Consider the following 21,701-nt stretch of genomic DNA (forward strand, 5'->3'; position numbering starts at 1 on the left):
TTCAGGAAATTCTGGATCTTTTAAAGCAAGGATGTTAACAATCCTCCTGGGAACCTTAAAATATGATGATTTAAACATAAGGAAAAGGAAACCCTGAAATGATCAGAGAAATCACCAAGAGGCTTACCTGCTGAAGAGTTCAGCTTTTTAAATTTTGTTTTCTATTTTTTAGAGACTATAAGGAGGATGGTAAATTTACTACATACGGGAAGTCTTATCATTTGGAGTAGAAATTTATGAGACAATAGGGAAATTCATAGTTCTCAAGGAAGCAAAAACAAAAACAAGAACATTAGAATTTCTTAGACTCATATCCTCTAGATCTATTTACTGATCTGTCAAAAGCATTATATTCTAAGTACATTATAATGAATGTAGTTATTACATATGAACAAACATACTGCATGGGTGTGTATGGCCAAATGTTGGTTATTTGAGATCATGGGTATAGGGTGGAGGGAAAGTTATTTTGCATAAATGAAATTCAGAGAGAATTAGAAGGTTTTTTTAAATCAATAGTTTCAAATTAATCCACTTTCAAAACTTTAATCACAGATATGAACACAATAATATCAGCTGATTTTAATGTTACTGATTTTTCCTTCCTAGCCCACCATCTTGCAGAGTGAGGTGAAATACCTTAGTTGATATATTATGTTGTATGTAATAGTATATATTGTTTTGTATATCTGTCAATAGTGATTATATTTTTTTTAAAAAGGACATATATAAACTTCATTGATTCTTCGGATTTGTTATTCATCATTTAGCTATTCATTCAACAACATTTATTAGGCACTTACTATATGCAAAGCCCAGTACTTGGCATCTTAGGGATATAAGGATACAGACTCTGTCCCTGAGGCCCTTACATTTTATTATAGGGACAGAACATGCACATAAGTAGCTGTAGCATAAGGTAAAAAACATTAAATACTAGAAGAGAAGCAGAGATAACTAACTGCACTGGAAAATCAGAAGAGGTAAAGATTTTTAGTGGGGAGCTTCAGGGAAAATTCATGGAAAATGTGATATCTAAGTGAAGTCCTGGAAGATAGTCAGGGTTTAGACATGAAGAGAAGGTGGCAACAGCACTTCATGAGTAGGTCATAGTATGAGTGTGGAGTGGCTGGAAGAGGTCAAGGCCTGGATGAGGGACAGTCAGGCTGAAGCACTGAGTGTCAGAAAAGAATTCAGGAGATAAAGCTGGGAAAGTTGGGGCTAGTTGTAAAGTCCTTATTGCCAGAACTTTAATAAGAAGGTAAAATACTAGGGAGCCATTGGAGCCATTTTTTTTTCTTTTTTACTTTTTATTTTGAAATAACTTTAGACTTATAGAAGAATTGCAAAGATAACAGAGTTCCCAGAAAAAAGTCAATATTATGTGCGTTTTTATGCTTTTTTAATAGTTCATGTAGTATTTTTATATCACACTCCTATGATTACATCCCCTTTCTCATGCTGAGAGTAGTGTAGGTTTTTTATTCTTTTTTCTTACTCACAAATGTCTTTCTTGTTTATCTTTTCAAATATATAGTTTTTCATTTTTTTGACCAGGTTTGCCAGTTTTTGCCCAATTTCATATCAGCTCCCCCATAGCTATCCTACATATAAATCAAATCTACCTTAAAACATAACAAAACAAAACCCAAAAAAACAGTGAGATCAATGCACAGAAGTCCCTTGATCCATCTTTTAAACAGAATGCTGTCCCTAAGTCTCATACAGCCACAGAGCTGTGTGACTTTTTGTCATGATCCTGCTTGGAATACGGTGGGCCATTTCAATATGAAAATTTGTGCTTTCCTTTAACTCAAAGAAAATTGCTTCTGTTACTTATTTCTTCCCCTTATTTCCTTTGTCTCTTTCTAGAACTCTTATTAGATTAATGTTTACCTCCAGGATTTATCCCCATGTCTCCTGTCCTCTTTTTCCATCTCTTTGTCTTTTTGCTCTAAGTTCTAGAAAATTTACTATTCATTTTTTACTTTGTTATCCTTTACTAATTTGGCTGTGATCTATGTCTATTCATCTGTTTACTCATTTTTTACTTGTTCTAATTATTGTTCTAATTTGGCAATCACACTTTAAATTTCCTGTTCCCTGCTTGCTTCTTTTTTCTTAGCTGTTTTAGGGATACTTATCTTTCCACAATTTTCTGAAGATAATTATTGTAATACTCTTTTACATACTCTGCTGCTTAAATTATTTCTGTTCTTTTGTTTGCTTGCCTTGGTCTTTTTAAAAGTTTTTTCTTTTGGATTTCTTCACATGTTTGGTGATCTTTAGTCCATTGACATTCATGGACAGAAAAAAAAGAACAAAACAGATTCATTTAGGTGGCTGGCAAAACCTTGCTCTGTGGCTGAGCAGCTCTGTTTTCCTAGGAGGCCTGCCCTGAATGGGAAGTCTGATGGGAGCTCTCTATGAGTAGGCAGACTTCACCTTGAACGCTTGATGATGGACCTGCAGACTCATGTGGATTAGGGAATCCTTTCCTCATTTGCTGCCTTTCCTCCCCCTCCCTTGCTCCCCATCCATGTCTAAGTGTCTAGGGTTCCATCAAGTTCTGTTCTAAGGCTTCTAGAGCCATTTTCAAATCATCCTCATCAGGCAGTTCACTTTCATTAGTCAGAGGTAAAAATCCACTGTTGACCACTGCTCAGGGTAGAAGGCAAGACCTCACTGGCTGGCGGTGTCAGAAGTTTTGAAAGCAGTTCTTTAAAATTACCCCAGGCTACTGTCAGAGTAAGCTTTCTGAAACACATTTGAATATATCATGCTCCTGCTCAGAATCTTTCAGGGATTTTGATTTTATATAGAATAAAACCTGTTCTTCTTTGCAAAGCATGAACACCCCTTATAGTTTGATATGAGTGCCTACCATCATCTCCTACTGTTTCCCTGTCACAGACACACTTAGGATCCCCAAATTCTGAAAGTTCTTGTGGTTTTCTCTTGTTCCATGCCTCTGTACACACTGTTCCCTATGCTGAGAATGTTATCTCTTCTTTACTGATTGGCAAAGACACCCTCAATTGTACATCTCAGTGTGTGATTGCTTCCCATGAATTCTTTTCTGACTTCCCTAGGCAGACATAGGTTTGTGGGTCTATTTATTAAACTATATCTTCCCCTTACTCCACAAAGGATTTGAAATAATATAAAACAGATACATGGTAACAGGACGAAATAAATGAGTGAGGCACACAAAGGATTTGAAATAATATAAAACAGATACATGGTAACAGGACGAAATAAATGAGTGAGGCACACTAAGTTCAAAGGGAGAGTAAAGTTAGAAATATAAATAATATCAAGTATGAGGTTAGTCCTAAAAATTACACGACAGTAAGTTTTATAGACATACTACAAAGAGATACACTGAAATTTTGCCTCTGGGCTTCCTAGTTGTCAAAGCTAAGAGGGAAAGTTGAGCGCTTCTGAGTTTCACATTGTCCGTAAACTATAAACGAAGGATTTTTGCCAGTTATTGAAAATTAAGAGAGAGTTTACTGCACTAAAGGGGTACTTATAAAGGTGACTGGTAAATTGAGAAGCTCCAACTTTTGTGCTTTCATTGACCCTCTAATATTACTATGTAATTACTATAATTTTTGTACATTTCTTTCCTTAAGGTATGGACCATATCCTCATTACTTGATCCAGTGCTTGATATTTCCTAGTCACTCAGTAAGTATTTGTTACGCACACAATCAGATACTGATTGTTAATGCAGACAAATGTTTTTGTGTGAACAGGTGTACAACTAGAAATGTATCATCTTTTATACCCATCATAAACATAACAAAGAATTAACCAACTGGAAGAGTCTTTATACTAATTATCAAAATAATACTTGGAATAACTGCTATATATCAGATAAACACATTGCATGTATATTTCATATGACTCTCAACCTACCCTGTGGGTATTATTCCCCATCTCAAAATCAGGGGAATCAGTAAGTTAAATAAATTTCCCAAGGGTCTACAATTATTCAGAGGCAGAACTTGGGATTGGCATAGGTGCCTGAACCCAGCCCTGTGACCCTCAACCTTTGCTATAGGTTCATGCTTTCGTGTGTAGTAGATTGATTAGTATTTGATTACAAATTTCAAAAACGTGAAGACTTTCTACTGATGGAAGGGCCCTGATGCAAGGACTTTGCCCAAGTTCCTTTGTTCTTTAAGATTTATTCTAAAATATTTGACGGAAAAGGCAGCAGCAGTCAGGCAAATAAAATACTATAAAATTCATTTTCCATAAAGAAATATCAGGGGACAAACACCCTAATAAAAAAATACTTCCCATTTAAAAAAATGGGAACATCTGACCAATTTTTCTGTTACATAATGGAATGTGGCACAACTTTTTTCATTAGACCCAAGAAAACTTACAATGTACCATTTTATGAAAGGGCTTACTCTGTTTTAACTCAATCAGCTTTCACTGATCAATTTATGGTTGCTTCTTACCTGAAAGTTGCCAAAACAGCTTCCCCCTGGGAGGGTCACATAACTCACAAAGGGTGGTCCAGGAGACGGCAGCGACTCATAGACCACCACACCTTCACTTGGGAACGCAGCCCTCTGTTGCTGCTTGCTTTCCCAAAATTCCTGTAACATTGACACAACATTCACTGAAAAAGACAAGAAATATAATCAGTTATTAAGGATGGACATACCCTAGCAAAAACAACATTTTATTTGCGGGTTGGATTGTGTAACAAGGCACTTCCAGTTTAAGCAGAAGGGAGTACGTGTATGTTTGGGTGGGGTGGGGGTGTGGGGTGCTTTCAGTTGTGAAAGAAACAAATACTATTTAACACAAATGTGTTTATTTTTTCATGAGTATGGCTTAAGTGGTTTGGCACCCTAATTCTAACAGCATTGCAGTATAGTAAATTTACAAATGAGTTTTTGATAACAAATTTTAAAATCTCACTCTTCCTTCTTTGAAAATTTTCCTTAATAAACTTTGTCCAGATCTATGGTTATCCATGACTCCCACTCCTGTTTCTCATAGATTCTTGGACCTGCAAAGTGAAAGCTAAATTCAAAGGTAAAAATATGAGCAGTGTAATTTTTTTTTAATTTATTTATTTGTTTTATTTTTGGCTGCACTGGGTCTTCGTTGCTGCACATGGGCTTTCTCTAGTTGCAGCGAGCAGGGGCTACTCTTTGTTGCGGTGCAGGGACTTCTCATTGCGGTGACTACTCTTGCTGCAGAGCGTGGGCTCTATGTGCGCAGGCTTCAGTAGTTGTGGCACGTGGGCTCAGTAGTTGTGGCTCGCGGGCTCTAGAGCGCAGGCTCAGCAGTTGTGGCACACGGGCTTAGTTGCTCCGCGGCATGTGGAATCTTCCCGCACCAGGGCTGGAACCCGTGTCCCCTGCATTAGCAGACGGATTCTTAACTACTACGCCACCAGGGAAGCCCCAAGCATGTAATTTTAATTGGAACTCACCTATTACAAGATTTAAGAGGAGAAAGGCAGAAAGAAGAAAACTCTTTCATGCTCCTTTCCACCCTAATCCAAAGGAGAATGAAAGCAATTGTGTAATAAGCAGGAGGCTGGGAAAAAAAAAACATAAGTGAAACTAATAACATGGAAACCTTGTTAAGGACCACGTCTGTTAGATGACTTCAGAAAACGTAGTAATGGCTACAGCCATGTGTTTTAGATTAAATGACCTATGATAGCCTGTAGAAGTTCCAGATCAAATTAGGTTGGTTTGTTTATCCTGTACTGCAAATTGAATTGTGGAAATTAACAAGGATAATAGAATTGTAGAGGCAAAAGAGACCTTTCAGGTCATGCAGGCAAAGCTCTGCTTGATGCAGGAATTCCTTGCACAATACCACTGACAGCTGCCCATTTGGCCTGATTCTGGACACACGGAAGGACCGGGTAATTGGCACATCTTGATGTAGCCCATTTCAAATGCTAATGGTTTTAACTATAAGAAGGTCATTTTGGGGAGTGAGTGGAAATCTGCTTTCCTATAAGGTTCATGCAAGTGGGCTATTTCTCATTTCTGGGACCTTATAGAGGTTAATCTCTGTATTCATAAGAGAACCCATGACATAATTGAAGGTGGTATAGGACATCTGTTGTTTTTGCCTCCCTGGCATTTGTTGTCCCTCTTTGTAGGAATAGCACGAAAGTTTTCCTTAAAGAACCATCTTTCCTTCAACCAAGTCTTCTCCAGGGTTGAGGAGTGGGGATTAGACCAAAGTCAAGTCATTTAGAGTCAATAAGTCCAGGACTTTTGTTGGAAATGTCAGAAGACTGGATTCTCCTTTTTCATTAGAGTTACTGGGGTTATAGGAGAGAAGTATGGTGCTGCCCAGGCAAGGGAGACTCATGGCTGAAAAGAAAGCCAACATAGAGAAGGGTAGAACCAAGAGATAGAGAAAAGAAAGACTAAGTTCTGTTGTCATAGCTTAAGCTCCTGAACCAACACATCTGCTTTTACCTTAAACCGTTTTGAATTGGCATCTCACACTTGAGTATAAAAGTGTACTAAAATAGACAGCTCTCAGGTTTCCTCAGGTTCTAGATTGAATAGCTTTTCTTCTTTCAAACTTTCTTTGTGTAATATGGTGTCTATGCCCTTTGACATTCTCCTGATATATTTCTGAATACATGTGCTTCAAAATGCTGGGTTTTGTTATTTTGCAGGGAATCAGGAGAGTCACAGAGTTTGACCTGGAGCCAAAAACATTGCACAACCACTTTCTAAGCTGTTGACCAGAGCACCTGGCTCTTTCACTTCATTCCTAGGTCACCCATCAGCTTCCAGCTTTATAAGGTGTATGTAGTTCAGGAAAATTTGCAAGGCGCCCAGGGAATTGGATGCCTGTGTATATTTAAGAACTGTAGTTTTTAGTATTTAAGATGTGTTTTGGGAAAGAAACTGGGAAATATAAGACTATCAGAGGGAATAATTGAATTAACCAATAAAATACGTGCTAAGTGGTCAAGGTGAGCTTGGTAATTACAGATATTTTTCATTCATTCAAAAATATTTGAAGTAATATTTTCCACCAGTTGATGTAGCCCAAAATAGAATTAGAACTTTTATTTCCTAAACTGTATTTCTGCTCCCCAACTTCCTCTCTCTCCCATGTCCAGGAAAACAAGTATTTTGTGAGCGGGCTGATTTGTGTTTCAATTTGCCTGTGACCTACAGAATTCAGCAGAGATGTCTTGAAGATTGAAGCCTAAAACCGAAGTCAGTGGTCTGTTGCCCTGATAGTCAACAAGGGCCATTAACTGGCTATTTTAAGTTGGTTCATTGTTGAATGATGTTCAGCTGAAAACTGGAGTAAGAAGCTGAAGACTCATGCTTTTCTAGGTAAAATGAACACAAGAATTTTGGCACGTAAAACTGTGTGGATTAAAGAGTTCAGAGGTGGCTACTAAGTAAAATTTCTGCATGAATAAATGTAGCAGTTTTCAAATTTTTTATTCTGCAACCTTGGAAGATTTCTTTGATGGTCTTACGTATGTCATCACCTCTAAAGAGTGCAACATATGTACATGCACACACACAATCCATCTTTCTATCTCTATCTCCTCGTGTCGACTGGAAAACCAGATGAATGGAGTGCAGAGGGAAGAAGGCCAGCATGCTGTTTGGAATTTCAAAGATCAGTATATCTGAAGATGCTCTATTTATGAAACACATGCTCCTTTATTTTTTTGAAGTAGCAACAGCAAGGTTCATGGACAATGTCAAAGAAAAGGCAAGCAAAGGGTCAAGTACTGCTGAAGAAAACCACCCAAATTTGAGGAAAGGCCTCAGAACACAGTTTAGTCGCCAGCTGCAGTTGCACCTTCAGAGCCCAGCCAATGATCCTGCCTTTCACGTTACAAACTTAAGCCACCAAGCGTGTGATATCCCTCCCTACATCTAGTGACCCATCTGCACAAGTGCCCAGCTCTACCTTATTTCCTTCAGTCTCAAATGAAGTTGTGTTTCTTCTTCTGGGCATTGTTCTATTAGTAATTCTCTTGGCTTCCTATTTTTAAATGTTTTCTCTTTACTCACTCCTCAGCGGCCATAAGTATGCTCAAGACAACAAATAAATGAATAAATGAATGAGTGAATGAATCAATTAAAAGAAACACTCAACCTCGGGAATATTCTTTTTTTTGGCCATGCCATGTGGCATGCAGGATCTTAGTTCCCTGACCAGGGATGGAACCCATGCCCCCTGAGTTGGAAGCGCAGAGTCTTAACCACAGGACGCCCAGGGAAGTCCCCCTGCCATTCATTTTTAACCCACCAACAGTCTGGCTTTCCTCTACATTACGCTACTGAAACTACTTGGCAAATATCACTAATTCTAACTTTCAGTCCTTATTTACTTGACCTCTAACTGCATTTGACACAGCTGATCAATTTCTTCTAAAAACTCTCATCTCCCTAAGCTTTTCTGACAGTATTATCCCTGATTGTTCTTCTGTATTTCTATCATTTCTTCTCAGTCTCTTTTGTGGGTTTCTCTTCCTCTGCTCACCCCTCATGTTGATTTGCACGAGAGCCTTATCCTTGTCTTTTCTTGCTTCTCTCTCTACTGTTTTTGAATGACAGAACCTATTTCCATGAATCCATCTACCATAATATATGCCAATAGTTCCCAAAACATTCTCTTGTAACTCCAACTTTGTTAACAGATACTTCCATTTGGATGTCACAGAAATTCAACATATTCCCAGACTCAACCCATTTTCTTTTCCATAAACCCTTTTCCCAAATTATTTAGAAAGTGATATAATCATATACCCAGTCACGTAAATCAGAAACCTGACAGACACTTTAAACTTAATTTCCTCTCTCCAGATCTAATAAATGCCCAGATTTTGTTAGTTCCATATCCTGATGTCTCTGATAGTCATCACTTCCTCTCAGTTAATATTGGCACTGCTGCATTGGTTCATATCTAACCAGATATACCACAGTACCCACTTGACTCCAATCACCCTCCCATCCAACCCATCCTCAACTGTTTCCAGGTAATCTTTCTGAATCTTATGGTTAATTAAATCACTCACATCTTAAAATCTTTCTGTGGGTCCTTCATTACCTACAGAACAAATAACTTCTTGGCAAGTCATAGAAGACCCTATGTCTTGATACTCTCTCATTCCAAACTTCCTCAAGTCACCTTCCAGGTCCCTCAGGCTCTCATACTCCCAGGCCTACTGAACCAGAATCTACATTTTAAACAAGATTCTCAGGCAATCTGATGCACACTAAAGCTTGAGAAGTCCTGAGTAGGATAGGACAAAGTTGCTATTCTCATCTCTCTTATCATGTGCCTATTATATGCCAGGCACTAGGCATTTTCTCATTTAATTCTTACAACAGGTATTATCATCCACAACATAGAGATAAGAAATAAAAGATGTTCAGGATACGATCACACAGCTACTAAGTCTTAGCCTTGGGATTTTTAACCTAGTTTGGTCTGGGTCTATAGTCTAGCTCTTTGCTCATCCTGAGCCACTCCTAATTATAATGGAATTTAAGTTGTTTTCATGCATGTCTACATCTATTAGAAGCATTTTAGAAGAAGAATAAAGGTTAATTGAATATTTGAATGTCATCAAAGGTATGGAAGATGTGTTGCCTTTGTGAGGCTGTTGGTAGGAAAGGTGTAGGAGGCTCTGCACAAGAATTACTTCACCTACCATTTTCTATGGGCCATTTTTCTGATACTTGTTCTTGGCAGTCAAACGAAGCAAAGGGTTAATATCTGTATTTTTTGCATACAAGTGATATGACACTTTCTAGCTTGGAACTGTCACAGTGATGAGCAGTCTGTGTCATGTGAACAGGTATCCTGATTAATCTTCAGCTAACACTTTGCTCTGGTTTAAAACAATGTTGTAAATACCCACCAGCTGTGGGCTTCAGAGGGGGGTTGTGATTAGGCCTCCCATTCCAGTCCCTTCTTTCAAGGAATAATGGCTAAAGGAGAGACCACAAGAGGAACAAGAGGAAATGACAAAAGACCGAGGAGGGCTTTGGAACAGGCTTCCTTTGAAGAGGGGCATGAAGAAAAGTCAAGGTCAAGTTTCTCTGTCTGATTGTGCCTTCCACCTCAGGATCAGGAAGCTATCGTCTGGAATACATCGTTTGTGGCTATGCATTATTTCTCCCAAAGTTTAGTGAAATTCTTTCTAAAGAGTTTCTGCTTTGTCTGAATGGACACTAAAGGAAAAGGGCTTTATCCACAGCCATGACAAGATAAATTGGTCATCCATAGTGAATCTGGACACCAGACAGGAGAGAGGTAGTGAATCCTCAGCTGGAGACCCAGAGAATGCAGATGAATAACAACTTGGCTGATGCTGGAGCCAAGCTGAGCAACTCTCCGACTTCAGGGTTTAATACTACAGGTCATCTATTGGTCTTGCCTTTGTCAAGGTAACCGATGTTTAACTGGTAAAATTACTATAAAGAAATAGAATGTCCAACAAACACATGAAAGAATGCTCAACATCACTAATCATTAGAGAAATGCAACTCAAAGCTACAATGAGGTATCACCTCACACCAGTCAGAATGGCCATCATCAAAAAATCTACAAACAATAAATGCTGGAGAGGGTGTGGAGGAAAGGGAACCCTCTTGCACTGTTGGTGGGAATGTAAATTGGTACAGCCACTATGGAGAACAGTATGGAGGTTCCTTAATAAACTAAAAATAGAACTACCATACTACCCAGCAATTCCACTACTGGGCATATACCCTGAGAAAACCATAATTCAAAAAGACACATGCACCCCAATGTTCATTGCAGCTCTATTTACAATCGCCAGGACATGGAAGCAACCTAAGTGTCCATCGACAGATGAATGGATAAAGAAGATGTGGTACATATATACAATGGAATATTACTCGGCCATAAAAAGAAACGAAATTGAGTTATTTGTAGTGAGGTGGACGGACTTAGAGTCTGTCATACAGAGTGAAGTAAGTCAGAAAGAGAAAAACAAATACCGTATGCTAACACATATATATGGAATCTAAAAAAAAAAAATGGTTCTGAAGAACCTAGGGGCTGGACAGGAATAAAGATGCAGACGTAGAGAATGGACTTGAGGACATGGGTGGGGGAAGGGTAGGCTGGGACGAAGTGAGAGAGTGGCATGGACTTATATATACTACCAAATGTAAAATAATTAGCTAGTGGGAAGCAGCTGCATAGCACAGGGAGATCAGCTCAGTGCTTTGTGACCACCTAGAGGGGTGGGATACGGAGGGTGGGAGGGAGACACAAGAGGGAGGAGATATGGGGGTATATGTATAGCTGATTCACTTTGTTATAAAGCAGAAACTAACACACCACTGTAAAGCAGTTACACTCCAATAAAGATGTTTAAAAAAAAAAAAGAAAGAAATAGAATGTCAAATGGCTGAGGCTGGGGGTATGGGAGGAAGTGGAAGGAGAGAGAATTGTTGGGGAGATCCTAGGAACAACAGCATGAAATCCAGTTCCTTTTTGTGATTTCTATCAGTTCATAACATCTGAGAGTAAAGAAAGCAATTTAACCTCTGAATTGACTTTGCACATCAAACTTCTTAATGAATTCCATTGCTCCAAATTGTTTTCTCAGACACATGTAATAGACCCTGTTGTGGACTAAACATCTGTGTCTCCCACAAATTCATATGTTGAAGCCCTAACCCCTAATATGATGGTATTAGAAAGTGGGGACTTAGGGAGATAGTCAGGTTTAGATGAGATTATGAGGTAGAGCCCCATGATGGGATTGGTGTCCTTATAAGAACAGAGATACCACAGCTTCCTCTCTCTGCCTTGTGAGGATGCAGCAAGAAGGCAGCCATTTGCAAACCAGGAAGAGGGCTCTCTCCAAAGTACTGAGTGTGCCAGCAATTTGATCTTGGAGTTTCCAGCCACCAGACATGTGAGAAATAAATTTCTGTTGTTTAGGCTACCCAGCCTATGGTATTTTGTTACAGCAGCCCAAGCTGACTAAGACAAACCTCTTCAGCAATTTTGAAAATTTTCACATCAACAAGATGACAATTTGCTATGCAGTTTATATACATTAGTGTGGATACTTTTTTCTTCACTGTGTTTTAAAATCTGAATAGGACAGTTTTCAGAGTGGTAACTAGATCCCTAAGCAAGTCTTTCATAAATGAGGTTTTCATTTTCTCCTTCCTCAAGCTTTCTCTTTCATTATAAAGTTCAGCATCAAACTTCACAGAAGGCAGTTGACCAACGAAGACATCCGACAATGTGGAACACTTTGACCATCCAACCTTTGACCCTTTCTAGCAGAAATCCTCAATCAGCTTCAGCAAATGCAGTGTCTTTACTTGTCCTTGAACATATACTGCATATTTTTTCCCTGTGTTTTGGTTCAAGTTCTCCTTCCTATCCTGAGTATTGTTTCTGCCCTTCCCTTCTATCCATCCAATTTATTCTCATAGTTCAGAGGAAATGCCACGTCCTCCATCACGCCTTGCCCACTGGTTCTAGCCCATATGAATGTACTTTTCTGTGCTCTTATTCCATTAGTGGCCCTATGTCTTAGCACTTAATCTCCTATAAGCCATGTAATAAAATAGATGTGGTGCTCCAGGCTAAATTTATCAAGTCAGACTTGGCTGGACTTACTTCTGGCCAGAGGAATGAAATGCCTTGTGATAAGAATTCATCTTATAGAGTACAATATTATGTTATTTGCCTCACAGCTGACTGATTCTAGAGGGCAGGGACTCTGGTTCATTCTCCTCTGTAGCCTCCTTGGTATCTAGCACAGGGCTATTCATCTAGAAGCAGTTGTTGAATTCATTTGAAATCTAAGAAAACTACATATCTGTACTGTGCAACTGAATGAACATACAGAAGATAGGTGAAGGTACTACGATTCATGGAGAGATCAAGACTTCCTTCTAGATAGGAGGTTTCTTATATGAACCACCATGGTACCCACACAGCATGGATGTGGTGGTGGCAGCCATGGCTCAGATGCAGATGGCTGAGGACGTGCAGAAAGATGAAGCCTGGGCAGAGTAAACATGTGATTGCTAGTTGCTTGCCAGCTGGAGCTTTACCTTCATGATAACTAGGACTTAGGGAAATCCTGAACAGGAATGGTAAGTACTTTTGTGTCAGAGTGTCAATTCTAATCCACTTATGTTGACTGCCTGGAGCACTGTGTTGAAAAGGATTTGAAAGTAGTCTCTGAGATCAGGAATTGTGTAACAGAACACCACAATTAACCAGCAATGAGGCACTGGTGTATCTGGTAACCCTGTCTTTGATGGTATAGAGTAAAAAAAAACAACAACAAAGCCGTCAAAATAGGCCTCTGTTCATAAAGGCTTACAATATGATTGCAGAAATAATGAATTCATAATATAATTTGTTAACAAAATACTAGACTGCTATATTGTAGAACAGAAATGATTTTAAGGTAATATTTAAAACTTTAAAATTTATGGCACAATAATTAAACAGACTCAAGGGGAAAAGTAGATAAATGTGAACTGAAAAGGTCAGAAAAAAAGCAAGCGTAGGGGGACTTCCCTGGTGGTGCAGTGGTTAATAATCCGCCTGCCAATGCAGGGGACATGGGTTCGATCCCTGGTCCAAGGAGATCCCACATGCCGCAGAGGAACTAAGCCCGTGCGCCACAACTACTGAGCCTGCACTCCAGAGCCTGCAAGCCACAACTACTGAACCTGTGCCACAACTACTGAAGCCTGTGCACCCTAGAGCCGGCACACTGCAACTACTGAGCCCATGAGCCGCAACTACTGAAGCCCGCGTGCCTAGAATTCGTGCTCTGCAACAAGAGAAGCCACCGCAATGAGGAGCTCATGCACCACAAGGAAAAGTAGCCCCCACTCACCGCAACTAGAGAAAGCCTGCGCGCAGCAACGAAGACCCAACGCAGCCAAAAACACATAAATAAATTAATTAAAGAATAAAAATATGCATAGGAGGAGGGCCTAATCTGAGCCACCTCAGAAAAATGAGATTTACACCGGGATGGGGGAAGGGATAGAAACTGTGCTCTCAAAGGAGTGAGAGTGGCATTTGACAAAAAGTAAGAAAAACAGTAATGCCTCAGCTGTGGAATTATGTGTGGGAGCAATAGGGAAGGATGCCATTAGGAAGGGGGTACAATTTGATAAGAGACAGGGTAAGGGGAGTTTGTTTCTTTTAATAATTGGAAATTGATCCTATTGTTCTGGTGCCTCAGCTTTACCCAAGTGGGAGAGAAAGGCAGGAACACAGAGTTCCTTGTCCTTTGTCTTTGCCTGAGGTGATGTGCTGCCTGTAGTGGCTCCATTCATGAAGAACAAGGGCACAAATACTTGGAGAGAATGTGCGGTTGCTCTTATGCATCTGGGTGAGCCCAGGAAGAATGTCTCTCTGGGAGGAGCTTGGGCAGAAAATCTCTTTGAGGAGTGAGTAGGAGATGCAGCAAGCAAGAGAATGCTCCTTTTGTAGTCTGGAAGGAGCATGAAGCCACTCAGAGGGCCTTTATCCTAAAAACTCAGAGCTTGTCATTTTCATAGATTGGACACGATGAAGATGCTAATAGGGACACATGATATATGTTTTCATATGGGAACTCTGAGATGGAGAGGATGTAAATGCCCCATGGATTATAGGGGCTTTGGTTTGAACACAATAAAACGTGTACTGCATCTTCTATCTCCACATTTTATCAACAGGCAGGCAGTTTCCTTACGTAGTTAAAAGCATGGACTCTGAAGCCAGAATGCCTGGGTTTGAATCCTGTCTTTACCGCTGTAAGAAACCTACCTAGTGCTCCTGTTCTATCTGTAAAATATAGTACTTACATTACAGGGTTGCTGTAAAGCTTAAAATGGAAAATGCTCAGAATAGAGCTTCACACATAGTAAGCACTAGAGTGTTAGCTATTATTTGTGGTTAGAGAAGGTGAAGGAAGAAAGGAAAAGGCATGATTATATGCTTGCATGATGCATCTTTGAGACTGACTGTTCTTGTATTGGAAACCATGTCGTTAAACATTCTAAAAATATTCTCAAATCTGAAAATTCCTAATTGGACACATTGTGCTTTTTAATTTATTTCCAAAATATGTGAAGAGTTCAGAGATGGAAAAAAGAAAGCTTTTTTAATATCATTCACTCTTAAAGTCAAAGCTTCATAATGGACAGAAAATAAATAGATGAAATGCTACATGTCTCAAAATCTGGAGACATGGATGTCTGTCCCAATTTTTCACTTTCTAATAAATGCTAATGGCAATAGAACTGCTCTTAGCAAAAACTACAGAGAGGGGCTAACTCTTATTTGAAATCAATGTTAATGACTGATTGTGCTTCAGGAAAGTAGAAACATTATAGTTCATTGCCCAGTTCAATTACCTAATACCAGGTAAGTCCTGCCGGGAAGACAGTCATTTGTCAGTAATAAGGGGTCTTAAAAGTATGTTATGAATGTTATGTTATGAATCTATCAGAAAAAAAGAAGCAATTTCCTTATGCCTTACATGAGAAAAAAATTCTAGCTGGGCAAAATTTCCCTTGCCAAAAACAATTAAAGACAAATTGGAAGGCTACCATTTAAGGATAAACCATTAAGAGGCTTTCAAGATGCTAAACATATTTTCAAATCGATTCTCTGCCTCCAAACAGATGGATTTTTTTGTTATGCAGTATTTTAATATAATCTTTTAATTACCCTTAGCAGGTGATACTTTAAAATAAAGTTAATTAGTATTTTCTATTCTAGCAATTCAATCATGTACAACTTGTTTTTGTCAATGTGATTCCCTAGATTTGTTGAGGAGAAATAGGAAAAGGACCCCCAGATAATTTAAGGAGCCAGCTCAAGGCATGATGCCAATTTGCCATTCACGCAAAATGGGGTACCTGTGGGTCTTGTGCTTGGCTTGGCTAACTCCAGGACACTGACCAACAGAGCCAGCTGTCTAAACATTTATAACCATCCTCAGGCTTTGACAAGTTTTGACCAGGCTAATGGAATCTTGCTGACACAGCTTGTGTGTCATGTACAATATGTAGGAATCTTGGGCCCCTTCTTCTTTTCTGTAGATACTCTTTCAAAGGTAGCCACAGCCACACAACAGAGCTGAGACAGCTAAGAGTCTTGCTTTGTTCCCAGCATTATTTTCTTTTAGTAACGCTCCAGAGTCAGTGCCTAGCTCCTTCAGCAGCTGGGAAGCTGGTTGTGTTTCTTTTGTTTGCTTTTTCTTTTCTTCTGGTCTGGTCCCCATTCTCTACCCTGAACACTTTCTCTGAGGGAATTAAGATTCTTTGGGTTGTTTTTTTTTTTTACAAAATTAACCTCTTGGGAGATTCTCTATAATATGCAAAAAAGTACATCGTTCGTTTTGGTTTAATTTTCACCTTTAGAATTTTAAATTGCTGAACTATAAGTCATTTGGGGAGAAATTTAAATAACACTTTAAAAAAAATCTTTGGATGTACAAGGTAATTTTTTAAGAAGGCAGAGGGGAGAGAATATCAAGGAACAAGGGGGAATCACAAAGACATTAAAATAAAAGGTCATTAAATATATCACAATTGAACGGCAGCAGCAATAGCAGGCCTGAGCTCCCAAATGTGCTTTATCTGTGCACCATGGTTCAAATGATGTCATCCAATCACAAAAGCTAGACTAAAAACCTCATGTAATCCACTTAACCAATTAGGAAGTATATATTGATATCTTTCCCATGTGCCATTGGGCACTGACACTGCACTATATTTCAGAGACTTCGTAGGACTGTTGACTTTAGATAACCAAGGATCCAAGATAACAAAAAACAAACAAAAAAATCAAACACTGTTACTTTGCTGACCAGTTCTGTTTAGTTAGAATGGTCAAATCTGTGCAAATGTGGCTTTAGGCATGTAACATACCTTCCCCGGGTAGAGTCATTATAAGAAAGCTCTCCATGACCCTGCCACAGCTATCCAACTAGGGTTTATGTACAAGGCACGGACAGAGTTTGGCCCTAAAGAGCTTGGTGCACACAGAGTTGTGTGATCCAGAGTTGAGGGTAGACCCTGAGGATGAATATAAGGACTGGCAATCTGAGTCACTGCCAGTGTGGTATATGGGATAATTTGGGCTGCTCTACCAAGGCCAACCTGAGGCAGTGTTCTGGGGAAGTTGCCTGAGGTGGCTGTGTTTATTTTCACAGCCCATCCTTCTTCCATGCTGCCTCCTGTTTCATGGGGCTGTCAGCTTAACCCTGCATGCAATTAGGCTGTGATTAAGGTGTCAATGGATGATGGTTTAGAAAGTCCCAGTACCATTTATTTCATCATATTTCACTTGACAATGGGAAAAATCTTCCCCCTTTTTGTGAGGGAGAAAATAAACAAATCAGCCACCAGAAAAGTCTGTTGTGCACCTGCTAGGTGCCTGGCCTTGTGGGAGACACCTTGGGGGTTACATAGAAGTGCAAGGTATGGCTTTGCCCTCCTGGGACTTCCAACTTAGGTGTGGACAAAAACATGCCAGCAAAACTATAACTCATAGTACAGAGGCACATGAGAAAAATGTAAACTACACTATACAGCCCATAAGTGTGAAAGGGGTGGTGACTAGATGATGGGTTCCCACAGCTGCATTAATGGGATGAGATCAAAATAGGGATCAACTGATTATCATCCCAGTAGAAAAAAAAAAAAAAAGCAACACCATAATTCAAACAGTATTCTAAGGACAGCAGAGAGAGAATGTAGAAAACTACAGGGAGTGTAATAATTGCCTATTTTGTCATTATTAAACTTTCAGTAGGATTCTTTTTTTTTTCCTTTTTCTTTTAAAATAGGATTTTTAAAACTGCCTTGACAGACTAAACTTATATGAGCATTTGAACATGGAAGAAAAAAAATAAGAGCCTTTGGGGTTAAAACACCAATATGAAATGTATTAAATAAAGAAGATTCTTTTATGAAAGGCTTCTAAAGTTGTCTTACATTTCTTAAATCAATCTGTAGCACATAATCAGTAAAACCGTATCATTTAAACAGAAAAATCATAACTTAGAAACTCACCCTTGTGCAGCTGTATCCTATTATGGGCTGTAACTTAACACATGAGTTTCAGAAGTTGTTAAAGTTGAGTTCAGGCTAACAAATCTTAACTGTTAAAAAAAAAAGCCTATAGTGAGATGAGACAGCAGACCATGAAGAGGCACCAGATTTGATCACAGGATGGGTGTCACTCATATTTTATTTTGATTTGTTAAATCTTATTTATATATTAAGAAATAAATGTATTAAGACAGATACGGCCATTAAGTGATCAAGAAGCCACTTCTTTTTTTCCATTTTGAAAAATTTTCCTCTGACACTAAGACTTTCAGTATTTAAACTCTGCCAAATGTATCTTTACTGAAAAAAGGAGAACAGTGCTTATGCCACAGATAGCTGAAATGAAATCTGCATTTTTCTTTTAGTATAAATTCAAATAAAAATAGTTGTGTCCTGTAATAGATAAAGTAAAACTAGCTTTTGAGTAGGTTTTTTCAGTAGAATGGACATCCACAGTTTAGATGCTAAAATTATCAGAGTTCAAATTATTGTAATTAAGACGCCATCATTAATCCAAAATGAGCTACCAAGCAGTGGAGCTTTTTGTTTTTTGGGTATTTTTATAACAATACTTCACTTTAAAAAATAAATTTATTTATTTATTTATGGCTGCGTTGGGTCTTTCATTGCTGCACACGGGCTTTCTCTAGTTGCGGAGAGCGGGGGCTACTCTTCCTTGTGGTGCGTGGGCTTCATCATTGCAGTGGCTTCTCTTGTTGTGGAGCATGGACTCTAGGCGCGCGGGCTTCAGTAGTTGTGGCACATGGGCTCAGTAGTTGTGGCACATGGGCTTAGTTGCTCCGTGGCATGTGGGATCTTCCCAGACCAGGGATCGAATCCATGTCCCCATCATTGGCAGGTGGATTCTTAATCACTGCGCCATCAGGGAAGTCCCTGTTTTTTGCTTTTTAACCATGCTCTTTCCAGCACACTTTCTGTGGTGGAATGCAATGCAATACGTGTAGGAATTTTATTGCACAAGTGCCTTCATCCCTCACATCCTACTCCAGTCCTTTATGTGAAATGCAAAAACCATAAATGTATCATCAAATTTATAGATTTTAGATAACTACTCTAAAAAGCATGGGATGGGGAAAATACTTGACTCCTGAGAATTTTTCCTCTCTTGCATTCCATACAGCCAGATTCATGATTACTGAGATGTTTTTAATAGCTCTATAGTATGGTCCAATTTTTCCAAAGGGTAAAAATGTACTTTTTGAAGTATTCACCTAACTGGTATAAATACAACCTTTCATGCAGAAAATGTCTCCTCAAATGGAAGAGTTAATGCACTTCAAATATGTGAGAAATTTTTCTTCTAATTGTGCAATGTTTAGTTAAATGTTCCACCGTATTTTTTCATTATAAAATTTTGGGAAACAGTGAAATCTAACACTTCACTTTATAAATCAGTGCTAGAAACCAACATGTTCTCATGGCTTTAATGACAGCTAAGATAGTCTTTAACTACCTGAAAAGTTTGCCTTGATTTTGGCCTTTATTTAGTGAAAGTGGTTTCTCCCTATATGCATGTATTGCATCTTGCCTGAATGGGCAAAAGGATTCTTGCTGTGAAAAATCTGCAATTCTCTCCAGCTTAGTATCAGGAAGTATACCTGCAGCAGATGTCAATATAATCTTTTCCCCAATACGACATGAGGCCATACACTTCCAGAACTAATCTACGATCACTGCTAACTCTAATGGACCCCTGTTGCTTACACTTGAGTGTGACTCCACCTGCCTTCTCAGCCTTGTCTCCACCTCCCCTGATGCATTGTTCCTGTATTGCCTGATCTGCCTTTGGACAAATTGTTCTCTCTCCTCAAAAATGCCCTTCCCTTATTACTCTTCTGTTACACTCCTGTTCAGATATGCCTATTTAATGGGCTCTCTCCATACACCCAGAAGAGTCCATTTCAGTTCCACCTCTGTTTTCCTAACAGATACTGCCATGACAGCACAAATGACATGGTAATGTAACACGTCTGAGAGGCAATGTCTTGCAGTGGCTAAAGGTGAGAGGTTGGAAGATAGAAGTTGAATCCTGGCTCTGTCATTTTATTAGGTGTGGCCTTGGGCAAGTCACCTTAACCTCCACAAGCCTCAGTTCTCTCACCTATAAATCAATAGTACCTATGTTATTGGCTTGCTGTGAAGAGTAAACCTTCTTAGCATAGTGCCTTAATCACATGATGAGGACTGACATCTTAGCATTACTATTAATGCATGAAGAAGGATCCCAAGATGGCAGAAAAGCATATTATGCTCTTGTAATTTGAAGGGTTAACGCTCAGAGTAGGATCTGAAAGTGCAGACATCTTGAAATCATGGGGCGGTGATTTCCTTTGGGAAAGCATGTGAGAAATTGTTAAACAGCGGCAAACAGATAGTAAGCTCACACACAAACTCTCAAAAGAGCTGACAAGGGCTGCTTTCAGGATAGCTCATCTTTGATTGTGACACATGAAAAGAAATTGGATGTTGCACAAAGCCAAGAATGAAGGGCAACATGGATATATGCCTTAATTTCTCTGCAAAGAGATTCTGTCTGGTGGTAGAGACTCCCAGAGATACCTGTTACAAAATGGAGACATTTAGGTAGTGAAGAACAGTCCAGTGTCAGCTTAGATGAGCAAATTACAAACTGAGAGCCCACCTCATTTAAAATTTCTTTCCGTTATTTTTCATTTGAAATGCAAAATAGAGAAAAAGGGAAAAAATGTCATGAAATTTATTTCCTTTCAGGAAAGAAAATAAAAAAAATTACAACTTTTGCCAGATGAACACCTGTCTAAAACAAATGAGAGGTTTAATACATTACAAAATGCCACTTGGAGGGCCTCCTTGGCTGAGAAAAACATTCATATTTTATTTCCTTAAATGAATGTAACTATCCCCATGTGCATCGGTCTCAGACCAGAAAACTCTCTGGGTACTTTTCCTGACCAACTTGAAGAGAAAATTCAATTTACTATTGCTTGCTTTTAAACAAATCAAAAGCCAAGGGAGGGCAACAAATTAATCAAATGATCGTTTACATTCCTTGTATTATATGTTTCTGAAGAATAAAGAGAAAAAAACTGCCTCTGCATCATTGAAGAGAAATTTAGAAAAACACTTTTAGAATGTTATTATTTTTTTATGCTCCTTTGTTCAACTGTGCACGGTTTTAAGCATTGTTGAATTGGCTTTTCATCTTGTAGGAAAGCAAGGTAGCAATTTTTCTTAAGGAATTGGCAGTGATGTGTTCAAGTGCTTAGCTCTTTCCTTCTGGCAAAAAGAGACTGGCCTGGGGTGGGGGAAAAGGAGCCAAGAGTGACTAGGAGGAGGGAAGGCTGCTTAGAACCTGCTATTCAAGGTTGATAGCAGCTTTTTACAGGCTGTGTAAAGCAGGATTGTGGTGGCAGCAACTTATGGGTGTGCCAAAGAAAATGAGTCCATGTGCTAAACCCTGGCACATGCATGGTAGGTTGCTGAGGCATGGCATAGGCCCTAGGCAGACTTGTGATGTCTGCCCCAGAAAGTAAGTGAAACTGTTCCCATTTATTCCATGAGGATGGAGAGTGGTTG

General features: G+C 39.1%; 1 protein-coding gene across 1 annotated transcript in view; it reads right to left on the minus strand.

The window, feature by feature from the left end:
• The window catches only part of LIX1 (limb and CNS expressed 1), a 56,436-nt gene that overhangs the window by 23,463 nt on the left and 11,272 nt on the right, over window positions 1–21,701 (minus strand). The window contains exon 2 of the mRNA XM_022551163.2: window positions 4,479–4,642. Within this exon, the coding sequence (XP_022406871.1) occupies window positions 4,479–4,642 (164 nt within the window). The remainder of the gene's footprint in view (window positions 1–4,478; window positions 4,643–21,701) is intronic.

The sequence above is a fragment of the Delphinapterus leucas genome, chromosome 3 (assembly GCF_059928025.1).
Source record: "Delphinapterus leucas isolate spDelLeu-1000000601 "Yukka" chromosome 3, BTC_Dleu_Yukka2, whole genome shotgun sequence".
Classification (NCBI taxonomy): domain Eukaryota; kingdom Metazoa; phylum Chordata; class Mammalia; order Artiodactyla; family Monodontidae; genus Delphinapterus; species Delphinapterus leucas.